The following is a 24130-nucleotide window of genomic DNA, read 5'->3' as shown; positions in this document are numbered from 1 at the left end:
TTGTTTCCTGATTTTTTAATGATTGCCATTCTAACTGGTGTGAGATGGTATCTCATTGTGGTTTTGATTTGCATCTCTCTGATGGCCAGTGATGATGAGCATTTTTTCATGTGTCTGTTGGCTGTATGAATGTCTTCTTTTGAGAAATGTCAGTTCATATCCTTTGCCCACTTTTTGATGGGGTTGTTTGTTTTTTTCTTGTAAATTTGTTTGAGTTCTTTGTAGATTCTGGATATTAGCCCTTTGTCAGATGAGTAGATTGCAAAAATTTTCTCCCATTCTGTAGGTTGCCTGTTCACTCTGATGGTAGTTTCTTTTGCTGTGCAGAAGCTCTTTAGTTTAATGAGATCCCATTTGTCAATTTTGGCTTTTGCTGCCGTTGCTTTTGGTGTTTTAGACATGAAGTCCTTGCCCATGCCTATGTCCTGAATGGTACTACCTAGATTTTCTTCTAGGGTTTTTATGGTATTAGGTCTAACATTTAAGTCTCTAATCCATCTTGAATTAATCTTCGTATAAGGAGTAACGAAAGGATCCAGTTTCAGCTTTCTACCTATGGCTAGCCAATTTTCCCAGCACCATTTATTAAATAGGGAATCCTTTCCCCATTTCTTGTTTTTCTCCGGTTTATCAAAGATCAGATGGCTGTAGATGTGTGGTATTATTTCTGAGGACTCTGTTCTGTTCCATTGGTCTATATCTCTGTTTTGGCACCAGTACCATGCTGTTTTGGTTACTGTAGCCTTGTAGTATAGTTTGAAGTCAGGTAGCGTGACGCCTCCGGCTTTGTCCTTTTGACTTAGGATTGTCTTGGCAATGCGGGCTCTTTTTTGGTTCCATATGAACTTTAAAGCAGTTTTTTCCAATTCGGTGAAGAAACTCATTGGTAGCTTGATGGGGACGGCATTGAATCTATAAATAACCTTGGGCAGTATGGCCATTTTCACAATATTGATTCTTCCTATCCATGAGCATGGTATGTTCTTCCATTTGTTAGTGTCCTCCTTTATTTCACTGAGCAGTGGTTTGTAGTTCTCCTTGAAGAGGTCCTTTACATCCCTTGTAAGTTGGATTCCTAGGTATTTTACTCTCTTTGAAGCAATTGTGAATGGAAGTTCACTCCTGATTTGGATCTCTGCTGTCTGTTACTGGTGTATAAGAATGCTTGTGATTTTTGCACATTAATTTTGTATCCTGAGACTTTGCTGAAGTTGCTTATCAGCTTAAGGAGACTTTGGGCTGAGATGATGGGGTTTTCTAAATATACAATCATGTCATCTGCAAACAGGGACAATTTGACTTCTTCTTTTCCTAACTGAATACCCTTGATTTCTTTCTCTTGCCTGATTGCCCTAGCCAGAACTTCCAACACTATGTTGAATAGGAGTGGTGAGAGAGGGCATCCCTGTCTTGTGCCAGTTTTCAAAGGGAATTTTTCCAGTTTTGCCCATTCAGTATGATATTGGCTGTGGGTTTGTCATAAATAGCTCTTATTATTTTGAGGTACGTTCCATCAATACCGAATTTATTGAGCGTTTTTAGCATGAAGGGCTGTTGAATTTTGTCAAAAGCCTTTTCTGCATCTATTGAGATAATCATGTGGTTCTTGTCTTTGGTTCTGTTGATATGCTGGATTACGTTTCTTGATTTGCGAATGTTGAACCAGCCTTGCATCCCAGGGATGAAGCCCACTTGATCATGGTGGATAAGCTTTTTGATGTGCTGCTGAATCCGGTTTGCCAGTATTTTATTGAGGATTTTTGCATCGATGTTCATCAGGGAGATTGGTCTAAAATTCTCTTTTTTTGTTGTGTCTCTGCCAGGCTAATGGTATCAGGATGATGTTGGCCTCATAAAATGAGTTAGGGAGGATTCCCTCTTTTTCTATTGATTGGAATAGTTTCAGAAGGAATGGTACCAGCTCCTCCTTGTACCTCTGGTAGAATTCAGCTGTGAATCCATCTGGTCCTGGGCTATTTTTGGTGGGTAGGCTGTTAATTGTTGCCTCAATTTCGGAGCCTGCTATTGGTCTATTCAGGGATTCAACTTCTTCCTGGTTTAGTCTTGGGAGAGTGTAAGTGTCCAGGAAATTATCCATTTCTTCTAGATTTTCTAGTTGATTTGTGTAGAGGTGTTTATAGTATTCTCTGATGGTAGTTTGTATTTCTGTGGGGTCGGTGGTGATATCCCCTTTATCATTTTTTATTGCATCTATTTGATTCCTCTCTCTTTTCCTCTTTATTAGTCTTGCTAGCAATCTGTCAATTTTGTTGATCTTTTCAAAAAACCAACTCCTGGATTCATTGATTTTTTGGAGGGTTTTTTGTGTCTCTATCTCCTTCAGTTCTGCTCTGATCTTAGTTATTTCTTGCCTTCTGCTAGATTTTGAGTGTGTTTGCTCTTGCCTCTCTAGTTCTTTTAATTGTGATGTTAGAGTGTCAATTTTAGATCTTTCCTGCTTTCTCTTGTGGGCATTTAGTGCTATAAATTTCCTTCTACACACTGCTTTAAATGTGTCCCAGAGATTCTGGTATGTTGTATCTTTGTTCTCATTGGTTTCAAAGAACATCTTTATTTCTGCTTTCATTTCGTTATGTACCCAGTAGTCATTCAGGAGCAGGTTGTTCAGTTTGCATGTAGTTGAGCGGTTTTGATTGAGTTTCTTAGTCCTGAGTTCTAGTTTGATTGCACTGTGGTCTGAGAGACAGTTTGTTATAATTTCTGTTCTTTGACATTTGCTGAGGAGTGCTTTACTTCCAATTATGTGGTCAATTTTGGAATAAGTGCGATGTGGTGCTGAAAGAATGCATATTCTGTTGATTTGGGGTGGAGAGTTCTATAGATGTCTATTAGGTCCACTTGGTGCAGAGATGAGTTCAATTCCTGGATATCCTTGTTAACTTTCTGTCTTGTTGATCTGTCTAATATTGACGGTGGAGTGTTGAAGTCTCCCATTATTATTGTATGGGAGTCTAAGTCTCTTTGTAAGTCTCTAAGGACTTGCTTTATGAATCTGGGTGCTCCTGTATTGGGTGCATATATATTTAGGATAGTTAGCTCTTCCTGTTGAATTGATCCCTTTACCATTATGTAATGGCCTTCTTTGTCTCTTTTGATCTTTGATGGTTTAAAGTCTGTTTTATCAGAGACTAGGATTGCAACCCCTGCTTTTTTTTGTTCTCCATTTGCTTGGTAGATCTTCCTCCATCCCTTTATTTTGAGCCTATGTATGTCTCTGCATGTGAGATGGGTCTCCTGAAGACAGCAGACTGATGGGTCTTGACTCTTTATCCAGTTTGCCAGTCTGTGTCTTTTAATTGGACCATTTAGTCCATTAACATTTAAGGTTAATATTGTTATGTGTGAACTTGATCCTGCCATTATGATATTAACTGGTTATTTTGCTCATTAGTTGATGCAGTTTCTTCCTAGCCTCGATGGTCTTTACATTTTGGCATGTTTTTGCAATGGCTGGTACCAGTTATTCCTTTCCATGTTTAGGGCTTCCTTCAGGGTCTCTTGTAAGGCAGGCCTGGTGGTGACAAAATCTCTAAGCATTTGCTTATCTGTAAAGGATTTTATTTCTCCTTCACTGATGAAACTTAGTTTGGCTGGATATGAAATTCTGGGTTGAAAATTCTTTTCTTTAAGAACGTTGAATATTGGCTCCCACTCTCTTCTGGCTTGGAGAGTTTCTGCCGAGAGATCTGCTGTTAGTCTGATGGGCTTCCCTTTTTGGGTAACCCGACCTTTCTCTCTGGCTGCCCTTAAGATTTTTTCCTTCATTTCAACTTTGGTGAATCTGGCAATTATGTGTCTTGGAGTTGCTCTTCTGGAGGAGTATCTTTGTGGCGTTCTGTGTATTTCCTGAATTTGAATGTTGGCCTGCCCTACTAGGTTGGGGAAGTTCTCCTGGATGATATCCTGAAGAGTGTTTTCCAACTTGTTTCCATTTTCCCCCTCACTTTCAGGTACCCCAATCAGATGTAGATTTGGTCTTTTCACATAATCCCATACTTCTTGCAGGCTTTGTTCATTTCTTTTTCTTCTTTTTTCTTTTGGTTTCTCTTCTCGCTTCATTTCATTCATTTGATCCTCAATCGCTGATACTCTTTCTTCCAGTTGATCGAGTTGGTTACTGAAGCTTGTGCATTTGTCACGTATTTCTCGTGTCATGGTTTTCATCTCTGTCATTTCATTTATGATCTTCTCTGCATTAATTAGTCTAGCTGTCAATTCTTCCACTCTTTTTTCAAGATTTTTAGTTTCTTTGTGCTGGGTATGTAATTCCTCCTTTAGTCCTGAGAAGTTTGATGGACTGAAGCCTTCTTCTCTCATTTCGTCAGTCATTCTCTGACCAGCTTTGATCCGTTGCTGGCAATGAGCTGCGCTCCTTTGCAGGGGGAGATGCGCTCTTATTTTTTGAATTTCCAGCTTTTCTGCCCTGCTTCTTCCCCATCTTCGTGGTTTTATCTGCCTCTGGTCTTTGATCATGGTGACGTACTGATGGGGTTTTGTTATAGGTGTTCTTCCTGTTTGATAGTTTTCCTTCTAACAGTCAGGACCTTCAGCTGTAGGTCTGTTGGAGATTGCTTGAGGTCCACTCCAGACCCTGTTTTCCTGGGTATCAGCAGCACAGGTTGCAGAAGATACAATATTGCTGAACAGCGAGTGTACCTGTCTGATTCTTACTTTGGAAGCTTCCTCTCAGAGGTGTACTCCACCCTGTGAGGTGTGGGGTGTCAGACTGCCCCTAGTGGGGGATGTCTCCCAGTTAGGCTACTCAGGGGTCAGGGACCCACTTCAGCAGGCAGTCTGTCCCCTCTCAGATCTCAACCTCTGTGTTGGGAGATCCACTGCTCTCTTCTAAGCTGTCAGACAGAGTCATTCGCGTCTGCACAGGCCTCTGCTGCTTCCCCTGTTATTTTTTAGCTGTGCCCTGTCCCCAGAGGCAGAGTCTACAGAGACAGGCAGGTTTCTTTGAGCTGCTGTGAGCTCCACCTAGTTCTAGCTTCCCAGCGGCTTTGTTTACCTATTTAAGCCTCAGCAATGGCGGGCGCCCCTCCCCCAGCCTCGCTGCTGCCTTGCGGTAAGATCGCTGCCGACTGCTGTGTTAGCAAGGAGGGAGGCTCTGTGGGCGTGGGACCATCCCGGCCAGGTGTGGGATATATTCTCCTGGTGTGCCCGTTTGCTTACAGCACAGTATTGGGGTGGGAGTTACCCAATTTTCCAGGTGTTGTGTGTCTCAGTTCCCCTGGCTAGGAAAAGGGATTCCCTTCCCCCTTGTGCTTCCCAGGTGAGGTGATGCCTCACCCTGCTTCAGCTCTCGCTGCTCGGGCTGCAGCAGCTGACCAGCACCGATTGTCTGGCACTCCCTAGTGAGATGACCCCAGTACCTCAGTTGAAAATGCAGAAATCACCAGTCTTCTGTGTTGCTCGCTCTGGGAGTTGGAGACGGGAGCTGTTCCTATTTGGCCATCTTGCTCTGTCCCCTCCGGTTTTTCTTATACTAGCTGCTGAAGTTGCATCAGCTTCTCCTGTGATAGGGGCCATTAATACACCCATACGGGTTTGTCACTGGCCATTCTAATGGTAAGGCAGAGTGTGAAAGAGAAATATCAATGACCCCCATCAGAGATCCTGACGTTCTGGCCGTTTTCTATCTGTTTTTTCAGTTATTGATATCAGGTTAGGTTTTCCTTGTAGGAATTTCCCTAAACCTTTCCCACTCTGATATCTCATGTCCTTCAACATTTTAAATCCTGGATTATCAAACTTTTCATTTGTAAGTCTCATATTCCACGGTGTAGGTTTCGATCCCATAAATTGATTGCTGTATTTGCAACATAAGGCCGAAAAGTACATGACTGTCCCTCTGGACCAAGACAATGTAAAATCTCAGCACTCTGTTGAACACTTTTAGCTCCTCCTACTCCCACTAGGGATGTGGAGATTAGTCTGAGAGATCATACTAGGGGCCAGTCCTTACTGGATATTACTGACACATCAGCTCCTGGATCCATAAACCCATAAAATTTCTTTCCTTTCATTTGTACTACACAGGTGGGTCTACTAGAGACTATGGGCTGGGATAGATAGATTTCCCATGTACTTGTGCTCCCAAACCCTTTATTTAATTGTTTCTCCTTTCTTGGAGAAGGGTGTAATTTGCAGGGAATAAGCAACAATTGAGCAATATATTCTCCCAGTTCAAAAACCCAACGATCTTTTGACATTAAAACTACTTGAATTTCTCCTTCATAATTGGAGTCAGCTACTCCAGGGACTACAGTGATGCCTCACAAGTTAAGGGGGTTTTGCCTAAAATTAGTCCCATGTATCCTGTTGGTAAAGGTTCCTAAATGCCAGTGGGAACTTTGGTAGGTTTGTCTCCTCCAACTAGTGTAGTTCTTTCTCTGGTGGGGAGATCAAATCCTGTGCTTCCTGGTGTTCCTGATGTGAGGAACACCAGGAATCGATGTTTCTCCTGAGACCCATCCCTGAAGTGGGATTGTGGTCTGAGTTGGAAATGCCCTCATTGTTTGAGGGGCCCGGGTCCAGGTCCCCTTCTAGCTTCCCCACAGAGGGATGCTGTTTTGATGAAATTTTAAGTGGCACTGATTAGCCCAATGATTTCCTTTGTTACAGTGTGGACAACGTCCTGGTGTTTTTTTCCACTGGGTGGGGTACTGCATTGTAAGGTCCTCTCTGTCCTGAGATCTGGCGGCATTTCTTTTTAAAATTTCCAGTTTTTCCACAATTATAACATTTTCCCATTTTAGGGAAATGTTGGCTCCTTTTAGATTTGTCAACTGGCAAATTAGCCATTGCCTGTGCTAATATTGTAGAGCGATGAAGCTCAGTTTCCACATCTTGACAAGCTCTGAGAAAATTTCTCAAGTTTTTTTTACACCTCACAGGTGCCAATGCACGTTTACAATCTGCGTTTGCATTCTCAAAAGCTAGAGTTAAGGTTAGCATTTCTGCAGCAGCGGTATGAGGAATCTGATACTTCATTGCCTCTTGTAATCATGCAAGAAATTGTGCAAAAGGTTTCTGCAACCATTGCATGATATGTAAAAAGGATTGTACTGGGACTCCCTCTTCTGGAATTGTGGCCCAGGGGCATTTAGCAGCCTGAGCACACTGCTGGTGTTTGGGAGTGTCATTTGATGTTCCAGGTCTGAATAAGGGACATTACCTAACAGCATGTCCTCTGTAATGTCTCTGTGTCGAGCCACACAATTCTGTCTAGCCTGGTCTGCACATATTTTTTTTGCCAATTTAAATTCCATGTGCAGTAGGAGACAAACAAGAGTGAGCCAAATGCTTTACATTGAAGGGTAGAAGGCATATAGCACCAAATACAGTTTCTAACAATCCTAAAGTGAATGGGCTCTGTACGCCATTGTTTACCACACTCGTTTTATTTCCTTCAACAACTTAAACTCTAGTGGTGTGTGTTCATGAATAAGCTGCTATGGATTATTTGGATCAGGCCTTACAGAAATAGGAAAAGTGTAAGGTCCTAAGGGCTCTCCAGTTATGGCAGCAGAGTGTAAAATTCTCTGTATTGGGGTCTCTATTTCTGCCACTGAAGGAGGCGGTACAGATGATTCTGCTATTGGAGGAGGTGGTATAGGCCAGTTTATATACTCCCTCTCCTGTTTTTGATTTTCAGTTGAAGCTGTGGGTGGGACAACAGATTCTTTCAGATTTTTAGACTCAGAACATCACTCCTGCTGTCCAGCAGAATAAGAAGGAGATAATGGCAGAAGGACAGTGCGGACTAAACTCCGAGTGGAAAAAACAGAAGGATCAACTTTGAGATCTTTTTGATGAGCCCATTTTAATCCTTTTGCTCTGTATCAATTTTCCATATCAAGAGTACCTGTCTGTGGGAACCATGGGTTATGTGTAATAACCTCCTGCAGCATCCTAGTTAATGTCTGAGATCTAACTTGAGCAGTAGTTTGTTTCAACAAAACTTTAAGCAGCTGCACATAATGGTTTTCTTCTATAGATAAATTCTGCCCCCATGTTACCCTGATTCAGAAAACATCCCGTTCCCAATACTTCTTTAAAGCACTGCTCCCAGTACCTCTTTAGGGCACTCATCAGTACCTCTTTAGGGCACTGACCTTATATCAGCTGCCAGGAGACTCATCCCAGGGTCCTCATTCATCTTATCAATTTCAGTTCCTCTGCTCTAGCAGACCTTCCTTGTTCACATCCTCATGTCCCTATTTTTGGGAACCACTACAGCATCACGCTGTTGCTGTTTGAACGTCACTATGCCACGGACCCTGTTGGACTGAACAAAGGAGGATGAACGCGGGAATAAAGACAAAAGAGTTTGGAAGAAGGGGTTCTGGGGCACCTTGCTCTTAGTGAACAAGGGCCCTGAGCTTTGAGCTCCCTTCGTATTTATTGAAAAAGATAGCAAGAATGGGGTGGTTGTCCATCTGCTGCTTGCTCCAGAGCAGCCCTGCAACACTGCATTCCTCGAACAATAGGCTCTAGATGTCCCAGCAGATAAACTCAAGGAGCCTGGTTCCAGGGAGTGATTGCCCTCAGTAAACCTTCTGGCAGCCAGCACAGATGAGAGTTTGCCCCTATTCTGTAATCGTGATAAACAGTTTGCTGTTTGATCATATAGCCTCAGTGGAATGCTGAGTTGGTCATGATTCTCCGGCCTCTGGCTCTCTACACTAAAGGGATTCAGCAAGAAAGTGGTTGAATTTATGCAACTGTCCAGTTTTTTTTAATAATGAAACAAGCAAAAATTAACCATAAATAAGTGAATTGGGTGGTGAGTGTATAAAAGATGTGAGTATAGGCCGGGCTCGGTGGCTCACTCCTGTAATCCCAGCACTTTGGGAGGCCAAGGTGGGCAGATCACGAGGTCAGAAAATCGAGACCGTCTTGGCTAACATGGTGAAACCCCATCTCTACTAATAATACAAAAAATTAGCCAGGCATGGCGGCGGGTGCCTGTAGTCCCATCTACTTGGGAGGCTGGGGCAGGAGAATGGCGTGAGCCTGGGAGGCAGAGCTTGCAGTGAGCTGAGATTGCGCCACTGTACTCCAGCCTGGGTGACAGAGCGAGACTGCCTCACAAAAAAAAAAAAAATAAAAAAAAAAAAAAAAAAAAGATGTGAGTCCAGACTTTTCAGAAAAAGCACAGTGTGAACCAGTGCTCTCAGCCTCAGCACTATTGACATTTTAGACTGGATAATTCTTTATTAGTTATGGAGGCTGTTGTGCACATTGCAGGTTCTCTAGAGGTGTCCCTGGCTTCATTTCATTGAATATCAGAAGAAATCCCTGTTGTGACAACCAAAAATTCCTCCAAACATTGCCACATGTTCCCCAGGGCTGATGGGAGGAAAGGGAGGGCTGATGGGAGGAAAGGGAGGGCTGATGGGAGGAAAGGGAGGAAAGGGAGGATAGTTCACCCAGGTGAACTATCCCTGGGTAAGAACCATGTGTGTGAACCACCTGGAAAAATCTGTGTAGAACAAGCCACTATTAGTTACGGAGCAGCTGAGAATTACTTTGAAAAATATCTGTTGAAAATCTTGGTCCTACACAAAATGAAAGTGTTGTAGAAATCTGGTCCCAATACAGTGCTATGTTTCCAGAAAAAGAACTTGTTGAGAACCAAGATTTACTGATTCCCTTGCCTTAAAAATCAGTCACCAAATCATATCATTTATCTTTCATAGCATCTTCTTTCTTAATTTCTGTGCCACTGGTCCACTAATCATCTATAGTAATGCATCACAACCACAGCCATTTTATTCCTGTTTAAAGCCCCAACTAACTCATGTCTTTCAGTCTCCCACTCCCAACAACACTAGCAGGCATCAAATTACCAGCCTTGGCCAGAGGCAGAACTCCAGGTTTTGTAGTCAAGTCCCCTCAGAAAGGGAGAAACCAAGAAAATGACCTTCTCATACAGACAGTTTACAAAAACTGAACAGGTCCCCAGACTTTGAGTACGACCTTCACAAAGCTTCCTTTGCCCTTTAGAAATGATGCCCTGGATCAAAAATGTTTGTCTTTTTCTTAAATTATGTAAGCACTTCCTTTACAGAGAGAAAGTTAAAAAATAAACGTATGTGAAGTCACTATCACTGTGGCTTGCATGATTAGCACTGTAATCCATGCTCATGTGTCTCAGTTAGGGTTGAAAGGTTTGGCAAATAAAATCAGAGGATGCCTATTTAAATTTGGATTTCCAATAAATTACAGTGTATATCTGAAATTCAGATTTAATTAGGAACCTGTATTTTATTTGGCAACCCCTGGCCAACTTGCTAGTCAAACCTCAGAACAAGGAGTGATTTAATACTTCCTTGTGTTCTTCAACACATGCCCAGGGTAGACATACAAAACTTTTAAAATGATAAATGCAAAATGAATGAAAGTTTCTCCTCTACATTGAAACTAGCAGCCCTTGTATCTCTGCTCCCACTTCAAGAAACAATCTGGTACATACGAATGTTAGAAATTTTGTCAATAATTCAGACACAATCTCGTCACTACTCACTAATGATGGACAGACTCTCAATCTCTAGAATCAGAAAATCTGAATGGAAACATGATCTCTTCTACTTCGGTCAAGTTTTATCAACCATAAGCCTTTTTGTAATCTATCAAATGCATTTAATAATAATGTAATCCTCACAGGATTATTTTTAAGTGTAAAATTAAATAACAACTCTTCTTAGCACTGATCACATGATAAACACTCAATTTGCATTTTAATTTTTATGATCCCTTTAACTGGAGCTTGTTTGGACGAACCGAGGCAAGATGGTGCACTTCCGGGTTCTTCTTCACCACCAACTCTTCCCGTGCGCGCGAAAATGCAGCCGGCGCCCAGGGAGGGTGCAGACCAACTGGGCATGCGCCAGGTGACGTCAATCTGAAGAGACCAAGATTTACCTGGTCGCACCTGCGGAACGCCCCTGACACGCCCATGCCCCACCTATTGCCCTCCCACTCCTAGAAAAGCCGCTCTCCGCCATTGAGCCACGCGGCCTTCTCACAGCCCGGCGGCCTTCTTGCAGCCCCACTCCTGTCGGGATGTCGGGACTGTGGGAAGTCCGTCCGAGAGCCCCACGGGGGGACTCTGCCGGCCTCCTTCCCCGGAGGCCGACAGACTTCTCCCACACACCTTAGGTTACCAAAATAAACGTGCAGTTTTGCTGTTACACTTGCCTACCCGCTGGTTCTTTTGCGCCCGCTCGGCTGGTCTTAGAAAAACAAGACAGAGCTCACATAATTTTTCCTATTCCTTGATTCTAAAACAATTAGTATCTTCATCATGATTTTACAGTTGTCTTCTGTTCTTCTATTAGTTTTATAAAGAACTGTCATTCTGAAAACACAGGGCAGAAACACTGGTTTATGTCTAACAATGCAGTATGCCTAAACAAGCCTCACACAAAAGGCATCTGCTAACATAGGAGAAAGGGACTTTCTACATGCTCAGATTTAAACTGCAATCTGATTTCTAGCACTACATTTGGGATACTGGGTTTTACTTATAGCCTCTCAATTTTAGATTCCAGAGATGTATATGTTTTTAAACACCACTGATACAATACGATCATTACTGAAATCGCATACTGAAATTCATAGACCTGGTACACAGTCACTGCAAAATGTTGGGGTCCGCGTGTTTTCCTAAACAAAGGAATGAACACACAAGACAACACAAGACGAGACAAACGTGGCGGCCGCCCCGAACGACACACTCTGCTTTATTTTATAGGGTCGTTTGTGGAATGTTAGCAAGTCGCCAGACACATTGTTGTTTCTCTGATCTTTCCCTGACTTTCTGAATTTCCAAGATGTTTACATATAAACAAGCCCTCAGGGTCTGCTATTTGCAACTGAGGCCAGTCTTGTAGGCTCCTTTGTCCTCCCTGTTTGCAGAGGAGGAATGCCCAGCTTCTTTTGCGAGAGCGGGACTATAATGTTAATGGAGGAATGGCCTGCTCAGTTGTAAAAGCAGATAGTCCTCTACATTTCCCCTTTCCTTATTTACAAGTTTGAATTTCTTTCAAAACCATCATTACATGTTGAGCTCACTGGGATTCGGTGTTTGCCTTTTGGCACCATCTCCAGCAGACTGTGAAAATGACAAAAGCAAGAACAACAATCAATACATTGCTAGAAATAGAGGTCAGTAAGGTTTTTACAGGGCTCATAGGGTTCAAAGACGTCAAACTTTGTGCAATACCAGTCATCAGATCTGCACCAGTCAGCAATGGTAACTGATTGCTAAACGCTTCAGAAATGTTCTGTGTTAATTCTTGTATTTCTCGGGAAAGGTTATTATGACCAATTAAAAGTCTCTTTATCTCAGTCCAATTATGTACAGTGCTGTTAAAAGGAACAGGAGTAATACAAAATTGGGTAGTATTCCAATCACATTTCAACAAAGCTCGTGTATTCAACACTGTTAGCTGATCTCCCAACCAAGAAACTGCTAGTTCCAGATTATCCACTCGCTCAGTCAAATGAGAATCTATGTCTCGTTGCTGCTGCCACAACAAATGTGATTGCTCATGCCACTGTTGCACAAATTCTGCATTTTGTATATTCTGGTGTAGAGCTAGTCCAGCAACAGCAGCGGTGGAAGCAATTGCTACAAGCCCTATCACCGCGGTCACGATGATTCCAACCATCCTCCAACTGCGGTGGACAAGATCTTGCATAGCCTTGTAAATTTGAGTAACCCCAGCAGATTCACTCCAAGTACGTGTTAAGTTTACAGGTAGCCAGGTTTCTTTTCTGGCTCTTAGTATATATAAATCGGAATGAGACACATTCCAATTATTATTCCACCAAGTAGTATTTATACAACTTAAGAATGTACAATTGTTTGTACAGTTAACTACCCCTGTATTATTATCCCATTTAAAAATTCCTGTCAACAAGAAGTAAGGCTTTCTTACACATGCAATAACATATCTAGAACTATTTCAATGCAAAGATATATGGAAAGGGTTAGCAATATTAGTAAGATTTAAGGACATGTTTCCTGTGAGAGTGAACATTGGTTTACCAGCAGCTAGCAACTTCCAAATATGACTTTGTATTTGTGAAGTATTAGCCAAATGTGGCATAGGGGGTGATAGACCACCATCATGCCAAATAATAGTTTCATTGCCATCCACAGCAATGCTGTGATTACCTTTATGCCAACGTAGGTTGACATGACTAAATTTGGTTTGAAAATCTCCATGTACACTCCAATCTGTGATGAGGTAATTACGACCTTTTCCTTTTACTTCTAATAATAATCACGGCCCACTACCTCTACACCTAGTCCACTTTAATTGGGAAACACGTCTGGACACATCAGGGATAGGGCATAAAGATAATGTAGTGGGCAGAGTTTCTTTTAATAATGCAGTATGATTATACTTAAAACTTTGAGCAACAATAATCATAGTAAAGGCAGCAATGTGACTATAATTATAACGAACAGCCCAAGCCTCATGAGAAGGATGCAGACAATGTGGACTACTCCCAATACATATAGGTAACCCTTCAACCCCAAATTGATATGAACTATTTACTGTGCCAGTGTCTAATGCAGGATCCTGGTTTAAAAAAGGCGATGGCATCCAAGCAGTATCATTAGTAAATACTGGGACTTCTTTGTCTGCCCAGGCCACACCTTGATATAAGGGTGGAAAAGGAATATAAGCTCAGTATGTAAATTCTCCAGCCGTTACCTGACAATTTACTATGGTCAGCACAGCCACGAATAAAGTCAGTGGGGTTTTGGGCTGCCCAGCTTGTTGAACAACCCCTTCAGCTTTCTGAGTAAGCTTTTTCAGTTGACCTCGTATCGGGGGCTCCGCACGCCCAGTCCTGAAGGTGAATGTTCTCTGAGCGCTCAGATTCAGCTCCTGAAATTCCTTGAGGAACTCTTCGGATTGGCTCCTCTTCTCCATGGCACTGTTTCAACTGTCGAGATGGAAACCACTCATCTCTGGCACCTGAACAGACAAGAGCATAGCGGCCCCATTGTGAAACTTTTCCTTTTAAATATTTCCCTTGTAATGAAGGATAATACACCGACAGATTACTGTTTTGCAGCTTTTCTAAAGGCTGTTGAAAATGTTTCACCGCTGCAGACTGCTGTAATTGGCGCCAATGGTTGAGAAAATTTAAAGTAAAAAGGGCTTTCAGAATTTAATGTATTGGAGAATCTCGCCCATTTCCCCCTTTCTTTTGTTTAACTAACTGAGTTTTGAGTGTTCTATTAGTTCTTTCAACTATGGCCTGTCCTTGGGAATTATAAGGAATTTCTGTTGTATGTGTAATATTCCACTGATTTAAGAATTTTTGGAAAACTTTACTACAATAACCTGGTCCTTTGTCAGTTTTAATTTTTTCTGGAACTCCCATTACAGCAAAACAAGATAATAAATGTTTTTTTAACACGGGAAGTACTTTCTCCTGTCTGGCATGTTGCCCATATGAAATGTGAATAAGTATCAACTGTTACATGAACATATGATAATTTTCCAAATGAAGGTACATGGGTAACATCCATTTGCCATAATGCATTAGGACACAGACCTCTGGGATTAACTCCTGCCTCTTGAGTGGGCAGGTGTAGTACTTGACACTGGGTACAATGTTGTACAATATTTTTTTTTGCCTGTTTCCATGTGACATCAAATTTGTTTTTTAACTCTGCTGCATTTACATGAGTCAGAGCATGAAGTTCTTGTGCTTTTATGAATGCAGAGGATACCAGTAAGTTAGCTTGTTTATTTGCTTTAGTTAAAGGTCCTGATAAATTAATGTATGCTCAAATATGAGTAATATAAAATGGGAAATTCCTTTTTCTTACAGTTTGTTGTAACAAATTAAACAGCTGGTTTAACTGATCATCCATGCTATATTTAATTAGAGCTGTCTCAACATCCCTTGTAGCCTGTACTACATATGCAGAATCTGATATAATATTAACAGGTTGATTAAAATCTTCCAACACTGTAATGACTGCAACCAACTCTGCCCTTTGAGCTGATTGATATTGAGTTTTGATTACTCGCTCTTTTGGCCCTGTGTAAGCCGCTTTTCCATTGCTGGAACCATCAGTAAATACTGTCAGAGCATTTTCTAAAGGTTTATGTCTGGTAATTTTAGGTAAAATCCAAGTAGTCAATTTTAAAAACTGGAAGATTTTTGTTTTTGGGTAATGATTATCAGTAATTCCCAGAAAATCAGCAAGGCCAATTTGCCATGCACCAGAATTGATAAAGGCTTGTTTAACTTGTTCCTTGGTTAAAGGAACAACTATTTTGTCTGGGTCATTTCCACACAATTTTATTATTCATAATCTTATCTGACCAATTAATGTAGCTATTTGATCCAAGTACAATGTAAAAGTCTTAATTGTACTGTGAGGAAGGAATGACCACTCCACAGGATCAGTATTTTGAACAATGATACCTGTTGGAGAATGTGTAGTGGCAAAAATCAAAAGTTGGAGTGGGGCTAAAGAATCTATTCTACTTATTTGCGCTGACTGAATTTTTTCTTCCACTAATTTAATTTCTTTTGTTGCCTTTGGGGTTAATATTCTTTTACTATTTAAGTCTGGATCTCCTCTTAGGATAGAGAACAAATTTGACATAGCATAAGTAGGAATGCCTAGAGTTGGCCGAATCCAATTAATATTGCCTAGCAATTTCTGAAAGTCATTTAATATTTTTAATGTATCCTTTCTTATTTCTATTTTTTGTGGCTTAATCTTTCTATTTTTTATTTGCATGCCTAAATAATGAGAAGGATCAGAGGTTTGGATCTTATTAGATGCTATTGTTAGTCCTGTGTTGGCAGCCTCTGCTTGCAGAAATGTGTAACAGTCAATTAATTTGTCTCTTGTTTCTGCAGCATATAAAATATCATCAATATAATGAATGATATAACAATCTGAAAATTTGTCTCTAACTGGTTGAAGGACTTGACCTACAAAAGTTTGACAAATAGTTGGACTATTAAGCATACCTTGAGGAAGAACTTTCCATTGATATTTTTGAGTAGGCTGTCCATTATTATATTTGGAACAATCTTTAAGATCTATAACCATTAATTTCCAATTTTGTGGGATAAGAGTTGGATTAGGAAGCCCAGGTTGTAAAGTCCTCATAGGTTGAATACAAGCATTTACAGCTCTAAGATCAGTTAATAAGTGCCATTTTCCACTTTTCTTTTTAATGACAAACACAGGGGAATTCCATGCAGAAGTACTTGGTTCTATATGCCCCTCGGCCAATTGTTCCTTAACTAAATCTTTTAAAGCCTCAAGTTTTTCTTTAGACAATGGCCACTGTTCCACCCAAACAGGAGTTGTAGTTTTCCACTTCAATTGTAAAGTTTGAGGCTTGTGGACAGTGGCTAAGAGTTTAAAGGATTGTAGCCCATTTTGAACATCATATTTTTGGCAGCTGAAGAAATATGAGGAATGCTTAAAAAGGCACCAAATTGTTGTAAAAGATCGCGGCCCCAAAAGTTAATATTAATGAGAACAATATAAAAGCACACTTTTCCTTGTTGTCCTTTAGGTCCTACACAGCTCAGGGGCTCAACACTTTGGTAGACTATAGAAGCAGTACCTAGGCCGGATACAGTAACCGATACTTGTTTCTTTTTCCAGTGATCAGGCCATTGAGCCAAGCATATAATAGATACATCCGCTCCTGTGTCGACTAATCCCTCAGAAAGTATCCCATAATTTGCAATGAACATAAAGGTTTTTGATCAGAAACTAAAGTTTCCCAGAAAACAGTTTTCCCAGTACTACCGAAACCTCCTTAACGAGACACATCTCTAGATAAGAAAGGAAAAAAAAAAGCAATAAAAGCAATTGTGCAATACGTTCCCCTGCCTCTAGGTGCATAAATTGTGAGACTTCTACCATAATAAGGAAAAATCAAGATCAATAATTCCTGGGACCACCATTAACCCCCGCATAGCGCTGCTGCTTCGACCTAGTAAAAGTCCTACATGTCCCTTTGGCAAAGGACCACACACTCCAGAGATAAAGTATAAGGCTGGACAACAGCTAAGTCAGCAGCAGCGCTCTGCTTAGTGGCAGCATAAAGCTGAGAAATTGGGGTAGGGTAAGATTTCTTTAAGGAGGACTCGAGGTCATTCCTTGATGTTGTAAGCCACTGCTCAGTGGGTACTGGGGTAGGCCTGCATTGTAGTTGTTGGGGCCCCAAGCCTGCGGGCCCCGGCTCCCGTTTCCCGAGAGGGGTGACAATACATTCCCACTTTTATCAGTTTTTGTATGGCATTCATTGGTCCAATGTCGACCCTTGCCACATTGTTTAATTGCCTTTTAAAGCCTTAGAAAGTGCCCCAGCAAACAATTGAGCATTGTAAATAGCTCCTCCAACACCTGCACAAGCCCGAATGTATTCATCTAAATCAACTCCACTAGCTTTTAGAGGACACAGCAATTTTTGGCACTCGGGATTAGCACTCTCAAAAGCCAGAGTATCCAAAAGAATTTTAGCAGCAGGGCCTGAACCTACAGTCTTTAATACGGCATCTTGAAGACAGGCTACAAAATCTGGATACGGCTCAGTGGCTCCTTATAGGATCTTTACAAAAGATAAAGAAGTTTTACCCACTATTTCAACCTTAGTCCACACTTTTATAAACAAGGCTTTAATCTGAGTGAGAGCAATATCATCTAGGTCTGCCTGAGCATTAAGAGTGGCGTATTATCCTGAACCCGTAAGCTCCTCTTCAGTAGGTCCTGGGGGATTTCAGGTAGCATTTTTTCTAGCTTATACTCTTGCTTCCTCCCACCATCAACTTTTTAATTGAAGCCATTGCGAACGATCAAGGGCAGCCTGTCCCAACATTTCCCAGTCAATAGGCATCATCATATGTTCTGAAGAGAAGGAATCGAGAAGGCCAAGAACAAACGGTGACTGAGGTCCATAATTAGAAATTGCAGCTTTCATTTCTTTCAAAAATTTAAATTGTAGGGCTGTAAAAGTCACATTCTGGCCACCGTTTGGGAACTGTGCATTGGGGCCGAAAGCAGCCCATGTTATTGGGAATAAATTTAATTCCTCGAAATCATCCTTTTCCTTCGATTCCTTCTTTTCTCCTACAGGAGGAAAAGGCACAGAGAAAACCTGACCTGACATAGGCAAAGAGGCTGGAGGTGGAAGCAAAGGGAAATCTTTTTCAAGGTAATAGGGAAGGCTCGTGGCGGAGACATAGCAGAAACAGGAGCAGCGGCACCTAGCAATCAGTTTTAACAACTGTTGTAACATCTCTAAAATACGCTGCAAATCAGAATTTCCTTCCGATGAAGGAGGCATTATCTCTTCTTCCAATTCCTTGTCCTCATCAACCAGGGCGTAAATACGTTTCTCTCTAGGATCATTCCTCTCTAAAGCTTCAGATGCCTCACCTCCTGTGGCAGTATCGCCACGCTCTGAGTCAGTTTCAAATAACTCTAACGCCTGAGTAATGGAACTACACAAAGTCCACAAAGTCAGAGGCATCATTTGCCCTCGCTGATGAGCTTGACACAAGACTTTAACCACTTGTAACCATTCCTTTCGATTTAATTGCACTTTGGTTTGATATATAAACCCATAACAATTTTGTTCAACATGGGAAAACAATCGCTTCAAAGTCTTGTGTTCCTTAATTAACTTCTATTCCTATAGACATCAACAGTCCCTGGAGTAACCACAAATATTCCGAGGCCAGAGAGGTGGAATTCCCCATAATTTTCCCGTGGGTCCCCCCTTCATTTATTTATTTACCTGCCCACGGTCTTCCCGCGCCTGCCCAGGGTGTTCCCCCTCCGTTTCCTTGCTCTCATGGAGCCACGGACCCTGCTCGCTGCGCCAGATGTTGGGGTCCGAGTGTTTTCCTAAACAAAGGAATGAACACACAAGACAACACAAGACGAGACAAACGTGGCGGCCGCCCTGAACGACACGCTCTGCTTTATTTTATACGGTCGTTTGTGGAATGTTAGCAAGTCCCCAGACACATAGTTGTTTCTCTGATCTTTCCCTGACTTTCTGAATTTCCAAGATGTTTACATATAAACAAGCCCTCAGGGTCTGCTATTTGCAACTGAGGCCAGTCTTGTAGGCTCCTTTGTCCTCCCTGTTTGCAGAGGAGGAATGCCCAGCTTCTTTTGCAAGAGCGGGACTATAATGTTAATAGGGGAATGGCCTGCTCAGTTGTAAAAGCAGATAGTCCTCTACACAAAATGTTATATGACCTTTACTGATGGAGATCAGATTCATTTTATTCACCACTCCGTTCTCATGACTTAGAGTAATAGCTGGTATAATCTAAGTCACTAATATATATGGGCTGTGTGAAATACTGGCTGTGTGACGTTTTGCTTGAGCAGTCACCACTGCACACAGGGACCCTCTCATATTTCTTTGCCAGTAATGACTGAGCATCTCTGGTTCACAGGTCCTCCTCCTTCTCTTCAGCCTCTTTAGCCTTTTCCTTTAGATCCAGCTGGCTCCCTGAAGCCAGAGTGCAGTCCTTCCCTGAAGCTCGCTACTCAAAACAGTCAACCTTAACCTCGTTCTCACTTTTTCTACTCGCTTTTCAAATGGTCCAATCCATTTTCCATCCTGGATACTCCAGTGACTGCAAATATCAACTCCAGCAAACCCACCACTTGCTCCTCTCTCAAATTCTCACTTCACCCACTGAGTGATACTTATTGACCTCTCCCTTCTTCTTGAAAAAAATCTATTTTCCTTGACTTACACGCATTATATTCTCTTGGTTTTTCTCAAACATCCTTGGGACTCCCTCTCAGTCCCCTCGCTGGCCTGTGCAGCCTTCTTTTTTCTACACAGAAGCTATTACCCCATGTATCCTCTTCCACTCCCTGGAATTTAACAGAGTACATGTATTGATGCCGTCAACATAAATACTTCCAGCCCTGGACTCACCATGAGTCTCTTAAATTCCATTGACCTTCTGATTGTTCCACATAAATATCAATAAATCATTTCTAACCACCCACTTCAAATAATTTCCTCCCACAATTTTTCATATCTCAATAAACAACACCACCATCCACTTATTCGTCAAGACAAAATACTTAGGAATAAGTTTGATTGTTCTATCCCCTTTACAGTAATCCATTAACAGGCTGAGCAAAATACATGCCGAGTCTGTCCACTTAGGGTTTTCACTGTCTTTATCACTAATGCATACCAGGAAGCCTTGAGCAATTTTCCCTAAGGATTCCCTGCTGTGATCCTAAGTAGCTTCCTGACCACTTGTGAATCCCAGCAATCCAATCCCTGCCAGTGTAGCTAGAATTAGTTTTAAAAATTGAATATAAATTGACTCTCCTTGTAACCATCCAGTGGCTTCCCATATCTGTTTAAATAAAATTAAAATTTCTTACTATCAACATCAGGGCTTAATATGATGAGGCTCCTGACTTCCTCTCTGCTTCCTACGTCATCTTCTCCCACTCAATTTCCTTGCTTCCTATACATCAGCCCCTTTAGCCTTCTTTGTGTCCCTGCACATAATTTCTCACACCAGGGTTTTCCCCCCATTGTGTCTCTCTGGAACATTCGACCCTTAGATCTGCACATGGCTGTTTACTTATTTTGTTGTCTCAGCTGAATGTCACTTTCTCAGGTAGAGCTGCCTAAGCATGTGAACCAAAGTTGAGTGAATCCAATTCTCTCTTTCCACAGACCTGATGTCTTTTCTTCTGTACACAATAACTCTCTGAAATTTTCTTCTTTGTTAAATGATTATTGGGTTAGTGTCTATCTCCTCTATGATTGTGTAACTTCCATGAGTAGGGACCAACCCACTCTATCTTACTCAAATAGAGTGATTTGAACCTAGAAGGGAGCCCAGTACACAGTAGCTGCTGATAAAAGTTTAAGTGTGGTTTCCATGAATAAACCAGGGTTCTGGCAGCTGATCACTGTGGGGATCCTGGAAAATGAAAAGGGGCTCAAGCTCCAGCACTCTTTCATTTTGATGTCACACTAGACCCCTTCTCTTTCTGCTGAGAAATACGGTCAAACTTCTTCTTTCTCCTCCTTCTAGTTGGAAGCATTCACAGATAAGGAAACAGTAATTTTTTTTTTTTTTAATATATATTTGGGATGAAGTCTAGCTCTGTCACCAGGCTGGAGTGCAGTGGCATGATCTCGGCTCACTGCAACCTCTGCCTCCCAGGTTCAAGCGATTCTCCTGCCTCAGTCTCCCAAGTAGCTGGGATTACAAGCACATGCCGCCATGCCCAGCTACTTTATTTACTTTTAGTAAAGACGGGTTTCAACATGTTGACCAGGATGGTCTCGATCTCCTGGCCTCGTGATCCGCCTACCTCGGCTTCCCAAAGTGCTGGGATTACAGGCGTGAGCCACTGCACCCAACTAAGGAAGCAGTAATTTTAAGAAAAAAGAATTTTTTTTTTTTTTTAAATTAAGATTCATCTCTTTTTGACTGGGCAGGGTGCCTCACATCTGTAATCCTAGCATGTTGGGAGGCAGGAGGATCACTTGAGTCCAGGAGTTTAAGACCAGCCTGGGCAATATGGCAAAACACAGTCTCTACCAAAATTACAATAATTAGCTGGGTGTGGTTATCTGCCTGTAGTCTCAGCTACTCTGGAGGCTGAGAAGGGAAGATCACTTGAGCTTTGGCGGCAGAGGTTGCAGTGAGCCTCTATTGCACCACTGCACTACAGCCTGGGTGACAGAGCAAGGCCTTGTCTCAAAAAAAGAAGAAATTATCTCTTGAGATAAACCTCATAGTGCTCTGAGTCTGCGCAAGCTTTAAGGATTTCAGGAAATAATGACAACATAGCTGGGGAAAAATAGAGAGAAACTGGAGGAAGAGGTAAGCAGACATGGCTAATTAAGAAAAGCCGAGGGCATGATGGGTGAACTTATAAAATTTAGGACAAGACCCGAGTAAGACAATGAGTTTCCAAGACTTGCTCATTGACTTTCAGTCCTATGAGATGTGAACAATGTCCACATTGTCTTGGTAACCCCACACAGAGTACATAGTTTGAACCTTAGCAAATTTCTGATATTTGACTATTTTTGACTTACAAAAACAGAATTTCATATAATTTATCCTACATTCATTGAATCTCTTCTTGTGTTGTCTAGTTAGAGCATGTAGGAGATGTAGGAGAAGCCAGTATAGAAAGATTAAAAGAGATTCATAATAAACACTAACCTGGGCCAGGTTTTCAGAGGATGCCTTAAGTTCTTTAGGAACCAAAGAACACACCACAGATATTCTTTGTCTGTAGGGTGACGCCAAGTACTAAAGATCTCAGCTTCAATTCCAGGGATTCTTCTCCATAAGAAAGAAAGAGCACTAAGTATGACTTTTGTCAGAGAACCTACATACGCTACAGGGGTAGAGGCTTTATAAACATTGGAGTTCAGAAAGAAAAGAAAGGAGATAATGGGGAGGCCACTGGGTCCATCCTCACATATGAGGAAGAGGGGCCAACACCACAGGTCCTGTGGAGGGCATAACACTGGATTGCCTAGGAGAGACCCTTTGAATTCCCTTGACTCCCACAAAATTTTCACAAAAAACCTCCTTTTGTCTGACATAAGTCAACATAATAAAGGGAAGTGCTGTATGGGGAATTTATTTTAGCATCCTTATTTCTAAATCCTCTAAAGACCCTGAGGACATGTGATGCAAAGATTTTACTGGTGGAGATTTGAGAAGAAATGGCCTGTACAAAGGCTCCTTACACAGTCTCATGGAGAGGGCAAGTAGACAACTCCTTTTGTGGAGGAAATAATTTGGGATCCATATGATAAAGATGGGAAATCCCTGTTGAAAACGTCACAAATTCTTAGGGGACATGGCCTGGGCACAGTGACAAATTTAGCTTCCTACTTTACCCACCTTATAGTAGCTCAGCACCCACAATGTGCACTTACATTGCATGTCCCCAGTCAAAGCCAGTGGAGAGCTCAGCACCATCAGTGTCACTGTCAGCGCTGCCATGCAGGAGCCTCCAGGGAGCCTCAGGCACACCGTGCTGGAGAACAGGACAGGACCAGGGGCCAGGGTGGCAGGCAAGTCTCACATTCACGGAGAACTATGACCTCCCTGTACTCACATCCCAAACATAGGGAGTAAGTTACTAATTTCTTTGCTCCTGGATGGGGTAATCTCGTGTTGGAGAACCAATCAGCATCTGAGTTCAAAAGCATCATCAGTTGCTGCTCAGAGATGCTGTATGAAGGTCCTCTTCTGAAACAATTTCCTTCTTTAAATGATTGTTTTAATTTAGTACTAGGAAGGTTTGACCCAGTTGCATGTAAAACACTTTAATTGGGTCCTTATTGTGAGCCAGCTCTGTGCTGGTCAGTGATGTGTTCGCAAGTTGGAGCCTTGTAAGAGCATTCATTTCCCACTTGACAACAGAAGTGTTTGCAGCAGTGACTGTGTTTAGGAGTAAATGAGATGGAGGGAACATTGTTGAAAATCAGGACACCTTTCATCTGGTCCTCACTACACCGTATCTTAAAGTGGTAGATTTGGGAAAATTAGTTCATGTCTCATTGTTGATAGGAAGGCATCCTATCCTGATGGCGCCCCCAAGTTTAGTGGCACCTCCAGAACACACACAGACAAGGGGCTTGCAGGGACAACCTATGTGCAATGGAGGGTCTGGAGGTGCCTTTGTATAGCACTTACCCTAACAATGTGACAAGGTCAACTGTGCAATCCAAGTATTCAGGGGTCTGAGAGATCGATCGAAGACTCTCAAAGTCAGCTGTTGACAAAGCAACTGTGTTTTAAAATAATTAATATTTGATATGAAGAGTGTTCAATCCCTCATTCCTGATTCCCACTACAATTTCCTCATTTGATTGAGGCTATGGCCCTTTACTATTACGCTTCTTTTGTTTCATTATAAGGGAAGGTGTAAGAAGACTTTGCTAACTAATATGTTACAGAATGTTCAGGAAAGAGAACCCTAGGGAAAATCTATGAATTATATTAGTTGATGTAATCATGTAATTTTAAACATATAATTCTATATTTAGAT

The 24130-nt window shown here is 41.8% G+C and overlaps 1 protein-coding gene and 1 pseudogene across 3 annotated transcripts; both read right to left on the bottom strand.

Moving 5' to 3' along the window:
• The window catches only part of LOC111535154, a 96947-nt pseudogene that overhangs the window by 16577 nt on the left and 56240 nt on the right, over positions 1 to 24130 (bottom strand).
• LOC113221538 (endogenous retrovirus group K member 21 Rec protein-like) lies at positions 11967 to 23148 on the bottom strand. Of its 3 annotated transcripts, none has more exons than XR_003307924.2 (3): positions 19822 to 21217; positions 18843 to 18952; positions 11967 to 14027 (listed from the first exon to the last, which is right to left on the bottom strand). XR_003307924.2 is itself a non-coding variant. In XM_026450872.2 (3 exons), the coding sequence occupies exons 2-3, from the start codon at positions 13980 to 13982 to the stop codon at positions 12089 to 12091; spliced, it is 279 nt and encodes a 92-aa protein (XP_026306657.1). In that variant the 5' UTR covers positions 13983 to 14027; positions 23013 to 23148; the 3' UTR covers positions 11967 to 12088. The 3 variants fall into 3 exon arrangements, 1 of the variants encoding a protein (XP_026306657.1); XM_026450872.2 differs by lacking the exons at positions 18843 to 18952; positions 19822 to 21217 and adding an exon at positions 23013 to 23148 and having other exon boundaries at positions 11967 to 12145; positions 13761 to 14027; XR_003307923.2 differs by lacking the exon at positions 19822 to 21217 and having other exon boundaries at positions 18843 to 19136.

Source organism: Piliocolobus tephrosceles, chromosome 5 (assembly GCF_002776525.5).
Source record: "Piliocolobus tephrosceles isolate RC106 chromosome 5, ASM277652v3, whole genome shotgun sequence".
NCBI lineage: Eukaryota > Metazoa > Chordata > Mammalia > Primates > Cercopithecidae > Piliocolobus > Piliocolobus tephrosceles.
Note: the sequence above shows the minus strand (reverse complement) of the source record. Positions and strands in the feature narration are given on the sequence as shown.

What these genes read in the sequence shown, in the direction of transcription:
- LOC113221538 (XM_026450872.2), bottom strand. Translation starts at nt 13,982, where the DNA reads ATGGAGAAGAGGAGCCAATCCGAAGAGTTCCTCAAGGAATTTCAGGAG. An exon ending in TGACCATAGTAAATTGTCAG is followed by an intron (nt 12,146 to 13,760) that starts GTAACGGCTGGA and finishes TCATTTTCACAG; the next exon opens with TCTGCTGGAGATGGTGCCAA.